Raw genomic sequence first — 18,838 nt, forward strand, 5'->3', positions numbered from 1 at the left:
CAATGAACTACAAGCGTGGCGCAACTTTATCGCGCCGCTCGTAAAGAGATCTCCGAAGTGCGCGCATCTTTTTCTTTGCCGGGGGGCTTTGTATCACGAACTCCCGCCAGCGGCGGCCCGTGCACGCGCGTGTATCAGTGCCTAACACTGGTAGTTATGTATATTAGGGGCAGTAAAACTGATGCAAATTTATTTCGAAATTCCGCGGCGCTCTCGTAAAGTTGTTTTAAAAGTACCCTCGTAAAACGATTTCAGACGTTTTCTCCACGCGCCGCAGACTCGTCCGCGGCGAGACTTTACCGCCGACGCCTATCACCTCTTAAGTAATTCCACGTCTTACCCTTAAGGTAACGAGTTCGATCGTGAAAACGTGCTCCTGCATGGATCGTTTGCGACCAGCGTTACACCCTCGCGCGGCCTTCTCGCTGGAGTCGCGGTATTTTATGCTACCATGATATGACGGCGGTGGGCACATTGAACGGCGATACACCTCAACCTACTTTACCGGACGAAAAAGGGCAGGGAATAAAACACAGAACACTTTATCCTGTTTCGCGCGTTGCCATCTCACTCGTTAACGAACTCACCGCGCCAGATGTCAAGGATTTTAAAGGAATTATTTTTCATTCGATAGCATATGCGCGGGTTGGATCAGTGATAGGATGGAGGCAGCCGACGGAGGGGGTTTTCCACCATACGTGCTAGGATAGGCCGTTGCTGAAGTTTGGAGGGTGAACGGCAGGGGGATACTGAGGGGGGACGAAAATTTAAGGGTAGCCGTATATTATGGCAACGAAGGGGTTGTCTGAGGTTAACTGCCAGAGCTTCGTAAAGGGTGTGGGATCGGGCGGTGTTGAGGGGAGCTGGAGAGGCGAGGCTGTGCCATGAATATGCCGCCATTAGTCACACGCCGAACTGCGCCGTAGAAAGAGAAGTAGGTGACACGAATTTCCCGGCATTGCGCGCCCTATTGGTATCCCGAGAGTGCCGCGGCAGTAACACGAACAATTCCTCGTGAATGCGCATTTATCTCGACCGCCCTTACTCCCACGCCCGCCTTTACCCTTTTACTTCGACCTTGCGGTACCGGAAAAGGCTGATAAAACTTCCTAAAATAGTTGGTAAGGCAAGGGCGCGCGATGCCGATTTCGCCAGACAGGGGAAACTTGCGGCGACGTCACCCGCGACACCTCTCCGCCACCGTTGTTCCTGCGCCAGCGAACCCTGCCCCAACCACCGTCGAAACATTTGAGTTCCTAGTGACGCCCCTGTCACGGCCAGGCCTCGTCGTTACATCTCAAAAGGCAGCAATGAAACGGTTAACTAAATTGCTACACGCTGGCTGTCATTTGCAGAAACCCCTGCCCCCACTCCCGCGGCTTATTCTCTCGGGGATACCCGACCGATCCTCCGCGTTTGGTTATCGCGCGGTCTATGAGAAGCAGAGTAATCGGAATCGTTAATACCGTTGTTCGGTTCTGACTACCGAAATGCGGTTGGTAGCTGCCGCAGCTGGATAAGACAGTATTTTAAGTGAATTAAAAATGCTTCTGGAAAACTTGTTTCATAGTGTGTGTGTACTGAAAGGAACAAAGTTCGTGAATATTTTTCACGATACATACATAGGACTGTGTAAAGAAGACTTGCAAATATTTCATTACAATAATGCGTGCAAGTGGTGGAGATAGATTGTGTTTGGTTAGCAGTTTAATTATTTATTCGTTTATCGCTGGGCAATGTCATATTTAGTGTACGCAGAATGAGGTACTGGCAAGACGTACGTTTGACGTTTGTGTCGTTTAGATTTTACATTCGGACGCGCCTGGAGGAACTGTTGAGGTAAATTTGATCAGGACAATGCGATTTATCTGATTTATACCTGGTGCCAGAAGGTAGTATCCGGGGTTCTATGTCTTATGCCGGAAGGCTCGCAATTTGTCCCCTTGATAATATCGTCAACTTTCCCTGTGATTAGACGGAAGTTCGTCTCGTTCGGTCTCAGGGTCATGTTTATCGTCTTTTGTAATCTGTTTGTGTTGAACCACAATTCTTCTTCGCCGCGTTTGTTCGTGATTACTTTGATGCCACTCACGTATTGCAACGTCTCCTCGTCCTGCGCAATTATCACTACATACTCCGGTGTGAATGGCTTCTCAATGTTCCAACAAGCGATGGCCGTTAATTCGACTAATTGGAAAAATATTACACCCCTTCGGGACGTTGCTTGGACACCTGCCTGGCTTACTCGTTTATAATTCGATTCGTACACGACTGGCTCGCTGTATTTGCTTTGCTTTAGGGAGTACGTGTCCGTGAATTTCTGGAGGTAACTAGCCAAGGAATTGAAGTAAAGGTACCTAAAATCATGTTTCTTATTACTGAAATGTTTTCGTTAAACGATAAACGTATTCAGCACGATAAAAGCAGAGATGGATAAAATTTTTATTTAAATTTCTATTTAAATTTTTATTTAAATTTTTATTTAAATAAAAATTTTGCCCATCTCTGGCTAAAAGTAATTTCAGTCATGTTCGCGTCACTGTTATTTCAAAATATTATAATTGCACAACAAGCTATATTCATAATTCATTATTCTAACGTGTTCACCCTAAATTGAAAAATGTCGATTTCTGAGTGATAAAATAATTTTTTTTTCCGCAGTAAATATTATGTGAATTTCTGTACCATATGTTTAAGGCGTTGCATAATGAACCATATAATAAACGCCAGTACCTTTCGTCGTAAAATCCATGCGGTGACAATGACATTCCGAGGGTACCGTCGGTTAAATCAAATGATTCGCCAGCGATCGTGATGTTCATGGCATCGTCATCTGGACCAAAAGCATTGCCGCGGGTATTGTTTACGCGCCACGAGTGACCGCGGTGTAAGTCATAAATCAGTAGCCCATTTTGATCCACGTCCGCCACGTACAGATAAGTATCGAGACACGTTTTTCCGACATCAACGATCGGCGTAACTAATGCTGCCTTCCCGTACAACACTTGATCATCCGGCACCACGTATTTATGGATCAACCGATCGGTGGCAAGATCGAAGATCAATATTTTTGTCGGACAAACAGCCTCTCCACTGATGCGGCCATTATCCACCACCCACAACCGATTGCATTCGTCTATCTGGACAGTGAGATTTCGTTGGTATACTTAATACGATCCTGCATCGCTCTTAACATGTTGACTGTCAAGTACTGAATTACTGTACGGACTCTCGTAGATTACGAAGATTAGTATTGATTTATTTCCCGGGCTGCGTTAAGAAATATTTTTAAATCAGAGTAGTTTGTCAGAGAATTTATGTTTGTTTATTATATTATTCTAAATAATGATCCTATTTTCATATAACGAAGAGTTTTTGTTTGAAAAGTTGGGCAATGTGTCATGACAGAAAAGGATTATAATTTATTAATAATGACTAACCCACATTTTTGCAAAATTTAGTTAGTAGCAATAATGTATTCCAATCGGCTGTACTAATCATATAAAATAGGAAAAAAAATTTTTTTTTCAATGTGGGTTAGTCTGTTTTTGCTCTCAATGCCTCAAATGTACGTAACAGCTAATTGAGTACACTTCATAAAATAACTCTTGATTTCCTTCACTACTACTCCTTTATTATGAAACTAAAACAAAACGAGCGTAAAAGTTCCTGAAGCCAATTCAAATCTTCGAATTCTTGATTCTGGTGACACAAAATACTTGCAAAATTCAAAAAATATTCAGAGAAAATGATCCAACACATGAACGAAGAATTTCAGAATTTCTATTCAGTCAACGTGTTAAGCGTTCATAGAACCTCCAAATAATAAGCAACACTGACATGCAATATTTAAGGAAACATTAAATCTTAATAAAAGTCTGTATCATTTAGAAAAGTTGCAACTTTCTCCAGTAATTACACTTATTATCGCGATATTTACCGCCAACCTATACACAGATATTATGCTGTCGCAACTGTACGGCTTGAACCAGGTCCAGTCAGGATATGGTATCAGCAAAGGGCCACCTATTCCTGGCGTAGTTGTCACCAGTGACAATGAAATTGGCACACCCTCCAGCCATTGTGGACTTGTTACGAATACACGGCCATATCTGTCGATGTCTACGTCCTGAGTAAAGGCATTGCCCAACGTGAAGTTCTTCCCCGTCAAGTAAGTATTTGGCCAGACCCAGTCCAAGTATTTCCATTGAAAAGCGACTTGAAGTCCCCCGCCTCTTGCGCATTGTAGAGACCCAAGGATCAGGGCGAAGCTTAAAAGGCGCACCATATAAACAATCACAAGTTCCCAAACAATTTGAAGCTCCCTAGCGACATAAGGCTAGCGTTCTCGGCGGCTCGACTAACTAACCAGAAATTCGCGGACTTGCAGAAATATGGCTTCGATCGAGTTCGCGATCCAATGTACACTGCTTCACAGAGCAGTGCAGACACATTCTTGACAGTAACACTGCTACCACCCGTATTGGCCACTTTCCCCGTCCATACCACTCGAAAGTCTGGTTCACCTTGAACTGGATATTAACGTTGCGGCCCAATGTGCTTTATGATCCAGTAGATCATCAGGAAACGCTAGTGGACTGTGAGATGTGGGCTCGAACTAGTTACGTATTCTATTTGATGATAGGCATACGCAAGGACGTACCGCGATCTCATGTACCGCACTTGCTACGGAACAAACTGAATAAATTAATTCGCAGCCTTCCGTTTCGGCTTGTTCGATTTCCTTCAACACGCCTTGGTCTTGGTAGTTAAAATGTTTTTATTTCGAATGGTGAGATCAACTAAATTGAGAATAAAATATTTATTATAGGTAATAAGGTTTAACAAGATTTTTAGTATCACTTGTAGAACTTTATTTGCAAATAGTTAATAATTCTTGTTCGAAATAAACAACGTTAGGAAGCTGAATAATATAGGTTGCTAGTTTTTATTTCATCGTTGGTTCTAGAGCAGATGCATTTAGAGGAGCCGATGGAAAAATGAATGTGAGATAAATGAGCAAGTCGTAGTACTTTTAGAAGATTACACTGTGTTTGACTTGCTTGTAGTAAACCAGAGTACTTTATTTAACACAAGATTTTTTCCAATTTATTATGTAGGTACAGCTTAAACCTACTGCGTCCCTCGTGTGTTTTTAGATCCACTCACGTCTCCATTTCTTTGGTGGCTCCTCTAACTTCGAGAAAAATATAGATATACATATAAAAAAAGTATAAATAAAAATTTTATTTCTCGTTCTTTGCCATAAGGTAGACGGGTTAAGGCCTCGTTCACAGTAGTCAAGATACTTGATTTCAAGTAACTTGAAACTACATTGCCATTGTTATTTACTTGACTTGAAATATCCTTTCAGGGTTTTTTTAAATTTTCAAGTGAAGTAGGGGTTCTTTCAACTTTACTTGCCTTAAGATACAACTGGGTTAATGTGAACGAGGCTTAAGCTAGAAAGTAGTGTCATATATTAAGACACGAAACATCTTTTACAAAATATTTTGGGCTGGTTTTGAAAAGAATATAGTATCTAGTTGCACATGTTGAAGAAGTTTCGCGAAGCTTCGACCTAATAATTTAAGTCTTGAAGGTACATCACGCTCTGAACATCCACATCGTGATCAAACTGAGGTTTGTGGCGATTCTCGCAACGAATTGTGGCAAAGAAGTTAAATTTGTCACCTGTTGCTAGTAACACGGTTCTTGGAATGCATCGCGTATATTATGATGCCTCACATACGTACTTACAGTGGCGCACAGCCATAATCGTACTCTTTAAAATCGTATAACTTTTTTAAAATTAATCCAAACGACTTGAGCTTTTTTTAGAAACTAGAAGGATTAGTTTGCTAAGTGACGTGATTCGTGGTTTTGAAAAAAATGCACTTGGTCGGTATAGAAAAAAAAAAAAAATAGAAAAGGTCGGTTTTCAACTTTTGGGATTTTTCGAATTTTCATTACAGACTCACAAAAAAAAGTTGAAAAACGACCTTTTCTATTTTTTTTCCTATTCCGACCAAGTGCATTTTTTTCAAAACAACGAAACACGTCACTTAGCAAGCTAATCCTTCTAGCTTCTGAAAAAAAACTCAAGTCGTTTGGATTAATTTTAAAAATAGTTATGCGATTTTAAAGAGTGTACGATTATGGCTGTGAGCCACTGTATATGCATCAGATTTATTATTAAAGATGAAAAATGAATACCACCCAACAACATATAAAGATAAAGAATGAATTCTAGATCTGCTTCGATCGTTACAATGTTATTAACTAACATGAAATTGAATAGATAGTTCCACGGTAAGCGTACCTAATATCGCCACTCATAATATTTCGCGAAGTGCTGACATGTGTTGGTAATGAGCTGAATTAGTAGCCAAGCATGCATACGAAGACATACTTATTTTGCAACGTCACTTGAGCAACGTCTAACGTATGAGAAGTATTTTAGCGAATCTTGGTAGTGTAAAAACTTGTTGAACCGTAACAATTTTACATCACATTGGGAAAAGCTATGTTTAAAAAGTCCATGAACGAATGAATATTTACTGGGAGTATCTACTTAACTATCATTAATTATTTGCATATCTGCTTAAGCAATTTAATCGATTCCAACATTTTTGTTAACGAAAACAGTTTTTTGCTTCAGTTTGGTACTTGCTACTGATGGGGACACGAAATTTGCTGAGCTCCGTTGGTCCAGCATGTAAATGTAATCATCTAAAAAACTAATATGTAATTAAATAATTATTTTGAATCTGCGTTTCTCTATTTTTACAATAAAGACATTTTCCAACATAATCCTAATAAAAAAGTTTGGCAAAAAGCATTCAGACTCTCCAACGGTTAAAAATCATAAATACACATTGACATATCGGTATACAACTTTAAAAGCTCATAAATTCACAAATTAATCAATACTTCTCAGGTTCCGATTTTTACTTATCTTGCTACCTTCCACCCGCGATTCAGAAACTTTAATTTCAACAGTTCTAACCCCCCCTACACGAAATACAAATATTTTCTTCTTTATCTTACTAAAATTAGAAACAAAAATTTCAATTACCCTCCAATTGGGAACGATTCGAATTTGATTAGATGATATTAGAAATTTACCCTAAGGAAGCCACGCATTTTCTGAATATTCTCAAGTTGAAAACCTTGGATTTTCATGCAAATAGAATGAATATGGTAAACCGTCTACAAAATAGCAGATAACCTTACACAACTCTCATTGTTTTCACACGTTACGACACCATACGGAGTAAATGGGAGAACTGATAATAGTTTCCCACAAACAGACTACTTTGCACACAATGTTCTCTTTCCCGATAAGCAAGCCATTCATCGCCAGTGGGAAAAACACGTCATGGCTAAGGATCAGCTTAATTGCCATAACGAAACGATCCTTCGCGGAGGCATACCGTTTCCACGCATTTTCCAGTGGCGCGCTGCGGTTGTACGTATAATTCCAATCGTCAGAAGTGCGCGCGTCGGGACGTCAATAACGAATGCTCGCGGAATGTGGTCATGAACGCATTAGCCGCCGCGTGATTCGAAACTGGATCAGCTATTCGGAAGCAGTACACGCCCACCTGAAATAGAGCTCGCAACTATTTTCGTGCGAATTCGATAACAGGACGAAAGTTATTACGATGTTTGCGCTCGATCCGGGCGTCCTCGGCGCGCGAATTAAGACTCTCTGCTATTGAATCCGCAGACCACGGAAACATTCTCCTCGGTCGCTTAGATCTCTCACACCAGCGTTCCGCTATTTTAAGTTTTAACTGCTTAATCACTGGCTTAATTGCGTACAATAATGCCTGATCTAGCTGTGCGATACAACCGAGCATAAACAGAGCTAGGGGAACGAAATTATACGTAAGTTATACCCGGCCAAGTGAACGAGTCTTTACCTCGGCGCTGCCAGTACCGAGGCTGTTAACGTAAATACATGTGTGCACAGTGGAACCTCGATTATCCTAATCAACTGTGGCGCACGGTGTTTGAGTAATCGAATAATTAGGTTTTTACACAAAGGACGATTATTTACTTCTAAGTACAGTAGGACTTGGATTGTTTGAATTAATTGGATGATCTTGTTGCAGTGTGACTGCGATTCAGATGAAGAATGATAATTTATTATATATATATATTATTGCATTTATATGTTTTAACCATATTTTCGTTTTGCAATGTAGGAACTGCTCCCGTGTTTCTCACTTGCTAAATACCATATTTCCTTTCAGGCTAGTAGCTCCGAGGAATTGCTATCTTTTTCTGCCTCGTACCATCTGATATCTGTTTCTGATCTATGAATGCCTTCTCGTGCATGGGAATATTGTTTGCAGAAGAGGGTGCCCAAATTCCACTCCTTTATCATTCTCTTTACGACTTTTGTAGCTGTAACCAAGTTTAGGGATAAAGCCACGCGTTTTCGGTTCAGTGACATTTTGATATACAGTGAGTAAAACAAGTATTTGGACGGTTTTTAAAATCGCATAACTTTTTTAGAATTGGTCCAAACGACTTGAGCTTTTTTTTAGAAGCTAGAAGGATTAGTTTGCTAAATGACGTATTTGGTCGTTTTGAAAAAAAATGTATTTGGTCGGAATAGCGAAAAATATAGTAAAGGTCGATTTTTAAACTTTTTTTTGTGAGCTTGTAAATTCAAAAAAAAAACCGTTTGTATATTGCAGTAAGTTGTATACGTGCCTAAATTTTCATCAAAATAGGTTAACGCTGCTGCGAGCTACAAACGTTTGAAGTTCGCAGAATAAGGTCGAAAATCCCTGATTTCGGGAATTTTCACGATTCTCGACCTTATTCTGCGATCTTTAAACGTTTGTAGCTCGGAGCAACGTTAACCGATTTTCATGAAATTTTGGGCACGTATACAACTTACTTCAATCTACAAACGGGTTTTTTGAATTTTAATTACAGGCTCACAAAAAAAAGTTAAAAAAACGACCTTTACAATTTTTTTTTTATATTCCGACCAAATGCATTTTTTTCAAAACGGCGAAACACGTCACTTAGCAAACTAATCCTTCTAGCTTCTAAAAAAGACTCATGTCGTTTGGACCAATTCTAAAAAAGTTATGCGATTTTAAAAACCGTCCAAATACTTTTTTTACTCACTGTATAGACTGCCCGTTTCCCTAACGAAATCCCAATACTGAGTGCTAAGTGAAACTAAAGAATAATGAATAATGGAAAGTGGTAATTTGTGGAAAGCAAAAATGGCAGCGAAATAAATCTACCGTAGGCATTCGTTTCCTTTCCTCGGACAGCGCTGTTCGAATAATCGAATAAGGTGAGTGTCCCAATTAGCGACCCTATAAGATCTACGCGCCCGTTCTAACATATTTACGTATTAAAAGTATTTATTGCAGTTACTCATTAATAGCCTATCATATGGCTGGTTCTTTTCCAGTATGAAAAAGGCACCGTTTTCATGATGAAATTGTTGCAATATAATTATTAACAATAAATACATTATATGGTGCACGTGTACCTATTTTTGTTCTTCAATTCTCTCTTCGCCCCAAATAGTGATCTATGTCGGACCGTGTCATTGATAATGTTCCAATTAATGACTGCATCGAAAAAGGATATTTTTAAAATAATTAGTACAAAACAAAATAATTTGCAACAGTTTTAATGCTATGACCAGATTTGATAGCTTCCAAAGCATTTTCCAATTGCTAATAGATTTTACGTCGGATATATTCGTTAGTCTTTACTAAGTAGCCATCTTTACTTATTGAGTTTATGGTGCAAACTGACAAACACGTAAGATCTCGTGTCAATAATAGGGATTCATACATTTTACGAGTGCCGATTATTGACCCCCATAATTATTATGAATTTAATAAAAAATTCGATGCAATTTTTTTAAGCAGTAAATTTACAATTATTTTTTAACCCTTCGTGGTCACACCTTCTTATAATCACAAGTTGGTCACACGGGGTTCACTGTACCCCAGCGTCGTTTTCGAGTTACCATTTTTGTATTTTTGAATCTTTTAACTTTTCAGAAATAATTGTACGTTCGTAATACTTATACAATCATGGTCTAATAGTCTTTTTCTAGAAATGTAAATTTTGATATAATAAAATTTGTAGTTGAAAACGAGCGATTTTCCACAGTTGTGGGAGAAAAAGCGATTTTTTAATTTTTTTAATTTTTTTTTTCTTGCGATAAATCCCCTTTGGAATTCGTATAGACACGACACTTTAACTAAAAAATTATTCTTGGGGTTCAATACACCCGGTGTGACCACGAAGGGTTAAACTTATTTGAATATAGATTTCTGACATTAATGCACTCATGTAAGAAATACTTAATACCTAAAATTTGGCCGTTCTTAAGTTCGGTAACAAGAAGCTACTTTTTCACGGCTTTGTAGCTGACACACGTGAAAACATTTATTAATTACTTAATTACACGTTATGATATACATTAGCGAAACCATCAGCAAGGTACTTTGAATATTCACGAATCGAATTCAATACTTTTAACGCCCGTTCCGAACCGAAAAAATTCGTATTTAAATATAAGGGATAAAGTGTCAACAATTGGGACTGGGTCGCTAGTTGGGACATTTACCTTGTCCAGTTCATCAGTGTTCCGATAATTAAATGTCTCCTTAATCGTTTTACATACTGCAATCTCCGTTTTGTTTACGAAATACTCCGTATATAGGTAGATATTCGCCTGCAACCGCGTCACGAAACATTGCATAAAAATGGTACACCGTTACGGTGGATGATATCACGTTTCACGGGTAATGAAAAGCCTCCGCGCATCGAGGCTGTTTTTCCAACTGCTACGCGTGAATCATGCAATGCTCTCATAATCTCCGCGCTTTTTACATTGCGGGGCAGCATCTAATTTTTTCTCTCCAACCCTTCTCGATTTCGTCTCGTAATTGCTTTGCACGGTTTGCCGCACCTGGCTGACACATCCGTATTTGTTGTGAAGAAGTGGAAATCGTAAATCACCCAGCTAGTCATGATTAAGCTGGTCGAGAAAACAAATGGGTGGTTAGTTTCAATTTCAACGCGAACCCTGCGATGTGTCATTCGAATCTAAGTTACGGTAGCCCCTTTCAGGCAGATAATAATACGTAATATTAATACGGTCTTTATTTTTTAACTTACCTGCTTTAAGAAAAAATAAACAGTTTCAGTTTTTAAATAGACTACGCGTTAATTTTGTACCTGAATCTTGTAAGCCTCAGTTATGATGTATATTTATTTTCTGGATTAAATGTGTGTTAGTTACCTGCAAAAAATTAAAAAAAATGTCAAACTTTTTATTATATTTGAGTACATTGCCTTTCGTTTGAATTTTGTTTAGCTCTTTCATGTTATGGAAATGTCTCGACCTGTTACGTTATATACAAGGTGTTCCCCTTAATTTAATAAGAATATAATAATAATAAAATTTTCAGAATTTTTTAGAATAAAACGAAGCGCGATATCAAAAATTTGTATTGTACATTTTCGTTTTATTTTGGTCTGTAGAATCACCCCCTAAAAGGATCAGCATCGGGAATCGAACACCCTGTATATAGGACTCGATTTACAAAATCATTTCTTATTTATACCATTTTTTTAAAAATTCAGTATCGCTTGAAAAGGATTTTCTCTTTTCACTTACGCATATATAGTGGTACAGGGAATTATAAAATGTTTGTAAAAATGTGTTAAAAATGACTTTTATTTTTTATAAGCATACGTGTAATGGCTCTTGGCGAAATGTTATCAATTTGGACTTGGTTCGATAATCTTCGACAGATTTTGCTTTCCACGTCAGGCAAAATTTAAATTCGAAAGTCAATGAGAAATGGACAGGAAAAGGTCATCGAGTATGATGATTTAAACATCTAGGGCATAAATTTAAAAGTTACGTAAGTTCGTTTGGCCTTTAATTATGGCAATTCGGTGTTTTGCTGATTTTGGTAATTAGTATTGTCCACTAAATACTTAAATGCTTCCCATTTTATTTAGAAAATTTGGTTTCGAATTTGTGAGAGAAATCAAGCACGAAAAGTAACAACAAAGCGTTGTTACGTTTGCAGAAAATATGTATTCATTGTTTGGTAAGAACTGCCACATTATAAATTTACATTAAAATCATAAATTCGCTGTATTATTTAAACGAGAAAGTGTAACTTATATCGTTTTCAATGCAACGTAATTGATGAGTCATTTTCAATTATTCATTTACATATACTACCCGCCACAGTAATAGTTTTGTGTCGAAAGAATCACAATCGAAAATATTAAGAAATATTTATGTCATTAAATTACTGTGAAACTTAGCTAACTTATTTTTCATTTAGTCATATACATATATCAGATTAAGCATATTGCACATGAATTAATATTCTCAGAAATTTCAGTTAAGCAATGGCAAAGCCTCGTCAATTTATGCGATACGTGTAACGAAATAAAGACAGCTTCAGAAACCTGTCAACTTCACTGTCTGCAGCCAATGCTTGGAAATATAAACGTGTCAGAGAATCCAGTTTATCCAGCTTATTATCCACTTTCATTCGCTGAAAGGACCAATAAAAACTCTGCGTAGTTAACATGACACAGACCCCAATTAAAATTCTTCGTTTCCACAGACTGAAAAAGAGAAAGGGGCAACTGACTTTCGGAGGACGTAAAAAATTCACGAAAGCAAGGACTGATTTCAGCGATCGTGTAATTTTGGCACTGGTCGAACGACGATCGAGTTTCAACGTAATACGTACCTACGTAGTGTGTCAAGGAGAGTCAGTCACAAAACTCACGATGGCCAAAGGTAATCATCGCGAAGGCCAAAGTGTTCTTGTTCGGCGATGACGAAAGTTTTGTGTTTAATAAAAAAATTTCCAATAAAACTAAAAGAGTGAATTCTTTCTCCAAGATGGTCTTGGAGGGTCATTAGTGGATGTGGGGGCATTGCAATGCCAATGAGGGATATTTGGGCCGTTTCTCGAGTTTTGTGGCCACATTGCAAAATCTTGATGCAGAAGACATGCAGGTAGGCGACATGAAGGTGTTACAGGTGCTTGTAAATTGGGAAATTTTAATTGGACCTTCAAGCCCAGGTGCGCTCCAACTGTGACGTTCTGGTGGGTTTATGACACGTCGATGGAGATCACCTGCTGAGATCCAGGATGGAATTTCATACCCTTGAAATCCTAATTACAATAATACCACTTTGTATATTTTTGCTGTCAACTTCAGTTTGCTCTTTCACGGACAAAGTAAAGTTACATTCGCAAAAAATAACAAAGTAGTCACGTCTATGTCGCAATTTAAGGATGAACTTCAGTAACAGTACAAATCAGCGAAAATCTTTGAAAATTGCTGGAACGAATCTTTATGCAATAGTACAAACTCCTCCAAAATTGTAGAAAAATTTATTCAGTAGTTTTTAAACTATTTAACTTTCAATTTAATATGTATTTTTATGGGAAAACGCAGTATTGAGAAGTATAACTACGAAATTAAGAGTGAAGTAATAGAGTCAAATATTCAATAAATTGATAAAATAAAATAAAATAAAATAAAAAGTAAGAACAAATTCCACTGAATTTACGATAAAAATACACCAGTGCCATTTCTGACTGTTTTTCATCAGAGAAGAAAGCCTTATTAATAACTTTTGGCTAAGATTGTCACTGAAATTCATTCTTAAGTCTTTGTTGATATTCTTAACAGACTGTGAGAGCCATTTATCCTATTCACTATATATTCACTATGACATATATTATTAAGCTCATATCAAAGATAAAATTTAAAGACCTCTTCAACAACGTAGATGGTGTTACGATTGAGAATCTCTCGTAGGAGCTGTAATTACTTACTTTTATTATTAGTAATTCTTTGAACTGTTTACTATAGTTTGATTAAATAATTAATCATTAATTTCGAAAACGCTAATTAGAAATAATACTTTAAATAATGCTGGTATTAAACAGTGCACGTAGCAAAATGATGATCCACCTGATTAAAGCGTGAAAGGCACGTGGGAGAAAGTAGGGAAAGGGAACCGTCTACTGCCAGACATATTCCTCAAACCGGTATCACTATATCGCTTCGTAACTTTGCTCACATGTATTATTCAGAAAACTGTTTCGAGTAAAAGTTGTCCAAATTTATCAGAACTTTTGAAACGTGCATAATTTTACAGGAATTTTATGTGAAACTCTTAATTTACATCCGGGTTTGCCATTTTAAGAAGTTCAAAAAGCCTCTCTGCCTTATCTCCGAGGAAAGGTCACATCAGAGTTAACATTTCTTTAAGAAACTCCTTGTAACAGAATTAGTGGAGGCATTTGTCGATGGCACTTAAAACATTTTTTGTATACTATTGTAATAAAAGCACTACCTACACATCTTTCTCAGAAAACACATAGGGTAAACTTGCCTAAATCGTATCCCTTAAGAAGAAATGGTTATTGCATGAAAAATAACAGGGAAACTGAAACAAAGTTAGTGGTAATCAACTCTTTATTAATAGAATAAACAGTTTTATAAATTCAAACAACAAAAAATAATCAACTTCTATTCATAAAGAAGATTTATTTTTAATATAGAAAAATTACGACTTGGGATTAATGTTCCTAAATCGTACCAGACTTATCCCAATTCGTACTTTCAAATTTAATTGCTACAATCATCGCATACATATTACAAACTGTTTCTATCTACTCCCGCACAAAGCTCGTGTACCCACATTTTGCACTGCGTACATTGTATCATATTTTCCTGTGTATTTTCTTGACACAATTTACAAAACGAGCTTACATTTTCATCGTCTTTTTCCTTTTTCATTTTTTTTCTTCTGTATATTAGTTTTGGCGGTATTCTTCCTCTTGCAAGTTTTCTTTGCTCTTCTGTTTTTTTTCTGGTTATGATATTCTTTTTAGCTTCATCCAATTTTTTTTCTAGATTGTTTTTGTATGTTCGTACCAGTAAAATTTACGCTTCCACACGGTGATACGAAATAGACACATAGGTCAATTTGAATTGAAATCCATGGCGCTAAAATATAGGGCACTGTTCGTTGATGTCAAAACAAGAAAAAACTTGAAAATAGACGTAGTTTGACATAGAAATTTGTTTCACTGCTTCTCATAAATAGTAATTGTACAAAATCCTTAAGTATCGTGGCAAAATTTTAGTGAAAAGTACCCGAAAAACTTACATGCTTTATATTTTTTGTGGAGTGACGGCATGGTGACTCGGCTTGTTAATGGCGTATGGCTAACAAGGGGAGGACACCATGTGATAGACATCAATTTTGATGAGCCTTGGCACGATGGATCTATGTTGAAAATAAGTAAATAGGTGAGCGTTTCTGCCAATGGGCCTTAATAATAGACATATTTACATGGAAATTATTGAAAATTTCATAGTGGCCGTGGGGTTTTAGTGGGTAGAAATCCCACTCTACCCTGGATGGCGCCCGCGGGAGATTCCCTTCTGGAAGTGTCGGGGTGCCTTTTGAAGATGTCTCCACGTTAAAAAAAAACTTTATGAATTGTTTTTTATAAATTATTTTTTTTATAATTTTTTTTTAACTTGTGGAAATCTTTAAAAGGCTCCCCGACTCCTTCAGAGTGGAATCCCCCGACGGCGCCAGGGTAGTATGGGATTTTTACCTATTAAAACCCCACGTCAACTATGAAATTTTTAATAATTTCCGTGTAAATATCTCTATTATTAACCCCCTTGGCAGAAACGCTCGGACACCTATTTACTTATTTTATAACATAGATCCATCGTGCCAATGCTCATCAAAATCGGTGTCTACCACATGATGTCCTCCCCTTGTAAATGTTGTATACAGTTTCTACCGATAGGGGCGCTTGTGACTGTCTTAGGTTAAACGAAACAGCGGGGGCAGGTTTTAGGCGCAGGTAGGAATTAGGCAAGTTTACGCTAACTCAGTATATAACGATATCCCACCCCCATTTTGACGAGTTCAAGAAATTTGTCCTTCGCTTTTTTCATGCAATCGAATCATCACCTTAACTTCCCCATTTTTCAACGGAACTCGCTGCCAATCGAATCGAAAGTTGGACCGCTCCGGAAATATCGACTCTCCACACTTTCTCGGTTAGGGTTAATCGAAAAGAAGGGGGCAAAAAAATAAAGCAATTTACGAAGATACTGTTCGTTATTCCCAGAGGCTCGAACTTCCTGAACTGCCATTCCTCCCAAAGCTCGCGCCGTACGATTTTATATCGACAAGGGAAGAGGTAAAGTCCCGCAAGATGCGTCTCTCTCTGGTTGAAACAGTTCTTCTTCTTCTTAAACTGAGTTTGGTAAACCCTCGTACAAGTTGAAGTTCTGACCGTGCGGGTGGCGTCGAAGGGGCGTAAGAGCGAAGGCGTCGTAAAAGTTGGATGAAGTCAATTTTGCAGTTGAAGTTGGTAATGCGATTTGTGCCAGAATAAATAGTTCGAGCGGGGAGCACACAGGGTGCCCTCCCCTCTTGCTACACCTCGTTTCTCTTCGGTGTCTGACCCGTGGACCAATCCATTCGAGTTTGGTGTCACAGACACGTCTGTTAGACCTACTGAACGTGACAGCCTTACCGGAAGAAGTTTTACGTAGCTACGGGCGAAGCAACGAGTGGCAACGTAACGAAATAAGAGACTCATTACTTCCGGGAGATTGCCGAGTAGTTGCATTTTGCCGTCGTCCCTCGAATAACAAGTGCCTGGATTAAAAAGGTCACGTCCCGTATTATCGATTCTTTCCTCTAATGCACATTTCAGGATGCAGATCAGAGAGGGATCAAATAAAGTGAAAATAAAATGTCTCCGTTATTTTCGCTGGGAACGCTGAACGTTAAAAATTACTCGTCGACTTGACTATCTTCCACATAACGATTTCAAATTTCATTATTTATCCTTGCATGGCTGCGTTCTCAGAAATCAACACATGACGTAAGACATGGTCAAGTCACTCGGAAGAATTAAATGTTCAGCTTTCTTGTTTGTAATTCATACGCCGGCAACAAAGTTAGAAGGCTTCATAAATAATTTCCTGTTATGCTTACTTGCAGATTATCGGTTCGCTTTCTTTCTTCTTTTCTCTTGGCGATATTCATTTCAAATCCTAAATTATTTTCATGACTCACCAACGAATATAATTAACAATAACATGGATCCTCTCTCAGGTTTGAAATTGTGTTGCGCGCAACGTGATTAAAGGATCGTTAAACGGTAAGGGGAGCGGCGACGGCTTTCCGATTTCCCGCAATTAGCATAAGCAGCGAATTGTTAGGGGCTCAGGTATAATCCGCGAAAATGCAAAAATAAGCCACGTTAGCGGTGAAAAACGATGATTCGCCTCCTTTTCTACTAGACTAGCGATTCCCGACCCCCTAGCGCCCGCCAGCCGCCCGCAGACGCCAGACCTTCGCTGTGTGCCGTAATCCTACGAATGAAAACTTACGCTAATTAAACCGTTAATAGCGGGCGGCGCATGTAGGTAACGATCACAGTGGTTACTTAAGCCTGAGAAAATGAAATGTTCGGAGTCTGCGTGCGTGTAAACAGCGGCTGCCGCAACGCTCTCTCCCAACTCACACGCACACCGAAACCATACGTTCGGCAGCATAATTGGAGGACGCATTCTATTAAATGAATTAATTTTTCCCTCCCTTTCGATTATACCCGGTGTGTGCTCTGTAAAACCAGCGTTCCGCTCAATTCCTCCGGTTCTTTTCCATTCGGTCCGAGCAATTACTGGCGGTTATTAACAGCGGAGCAAAATAGTGCAAAGCAAAGAGCAGCCGCCTGCTTTCGTAACAAGTCTCATGATTTAAATGAGAAAAGGGGGAAACAGTTTTCATGGGTCTGCATTACGGACCTACTGTACGAGGCGATATCGCGGAACACGCTGGAAAATAGCGGCGGACAGGGGAGAGAGAAGAAATTTGAATAACACAATTTGCGGGGCAAAGTTTCGAAAGACGCATTAGAATGTCAGACCTGATGCCTGCGGCAAAGTTACTGCCGCTGTTGCTGCTCATCGGTAAAACGTGCCTGATGCCGATTGCACACCAACTAGGCCCCGACGAACCGTGAGGCTGTGGCAGTTTTTTTACATGGTAACCTTTATTTCGGTTTTATAAGAAAGGTTTAATAGAACACAGCTATACACAAAGGTAGGCGAGACCGGGGCAAAGTGAACCTCGGGGTAAAATGAGCTTTCTTAATTTATTCTTTGACAATAGAATATATGTGGAATTAAAATTTTTACTAATAGGTATATTTACAGAAAACAAATGTAGAATATCATACAGAAAAGAGCTTAGAATTAAAAGGAAGTAAAGTTATTATTACAACTAAATTCAACTCAACACGACACGACGCGAGACAACACACTTGCTTGTCGCAACCACTCTGCTCATTCCGCTCGTCCTCCCGGAAAGCTTTTCCTTCAAAAAGGAAGCTATCCCCTCTACCACGCACGCTTTCCCTGCTCGTCCTCATGACCAAATATGGTCATAGGAAAGGCCCTCGAACCTCGAGCGCGTCGCTGGGCCTTGTGCACGCCGCTGGGCCTCGTGCACGCCGCTGGGCCTCGTGCACGCCGCTGGGCCTCGTGCACGCCGCTGGGTCTTTCCCGGCGGGCCTGCATCGCCAGTGCTTCTCAACGTCCATGCATTCATCCCTTAAAACTAGACGCACAATCATTCCGATACTACATATATTTGCAAGTTTTGGTGACGTAATGAATGTGCGTAATACCACAATGATAATTATGCACATTCAGATATCGAAAAATGGAAATTTATTTA

At 38.8% G+C, this 18,838-nt stretch overlaps 1 protein-coding gene and 1 long non-coding RNA gene across 4 annotated transcripts in view; both read right to left on the bottom strand.

Moving 5' to 3' along the window:
• LOC143373966 (uncharacterized) overlaps window positions 1-18,838 on the bottom strand; it is a 307,099-nt gene that overhangs the window by 14,495 nt on the left and 273,766 nt on the right. The gene's annotated exons all lie outside the window — the stretch shown is intronic.
• LOC143373751 (major royal jelly protein 9) lies at window positions 1,559-4,586 on the bottom strand. The gene is made up of 3 exons (XM_076821272.1): window positions 3,941-4,586; window positions 2,734-3,140; window positions 1,559-2,357 (listed from the first exon to the last, which is right to left on the bottom strand). Exons 1-3 carry the CDS (start codon window positions 4,286-4,288, stop codon window positions 1,874-1,876), a joined length of 1,239 nt encoding a protein of 412 aa, XP_076677387.1. The 5' UTR covers window positions 4,289-4,586; the 3' UTR covers window positions 1,559-1,873.

The sequence above is a fragment of the Andrena cerasifolii genome, chromosome 10 (assembly GCF_050908995.1).
Source record: "Andrena cerasifolii isolate SP2316 chromosome 10, iyAndCera1_principal, whole genome shotgun sequence".
NCBI classification, from domain to species: Eukaryota; Metazoa; Arthropoda; class Insecta; order Hymenoptera; family Andrenidae; genus Andrena; species Andrena cerasifolii.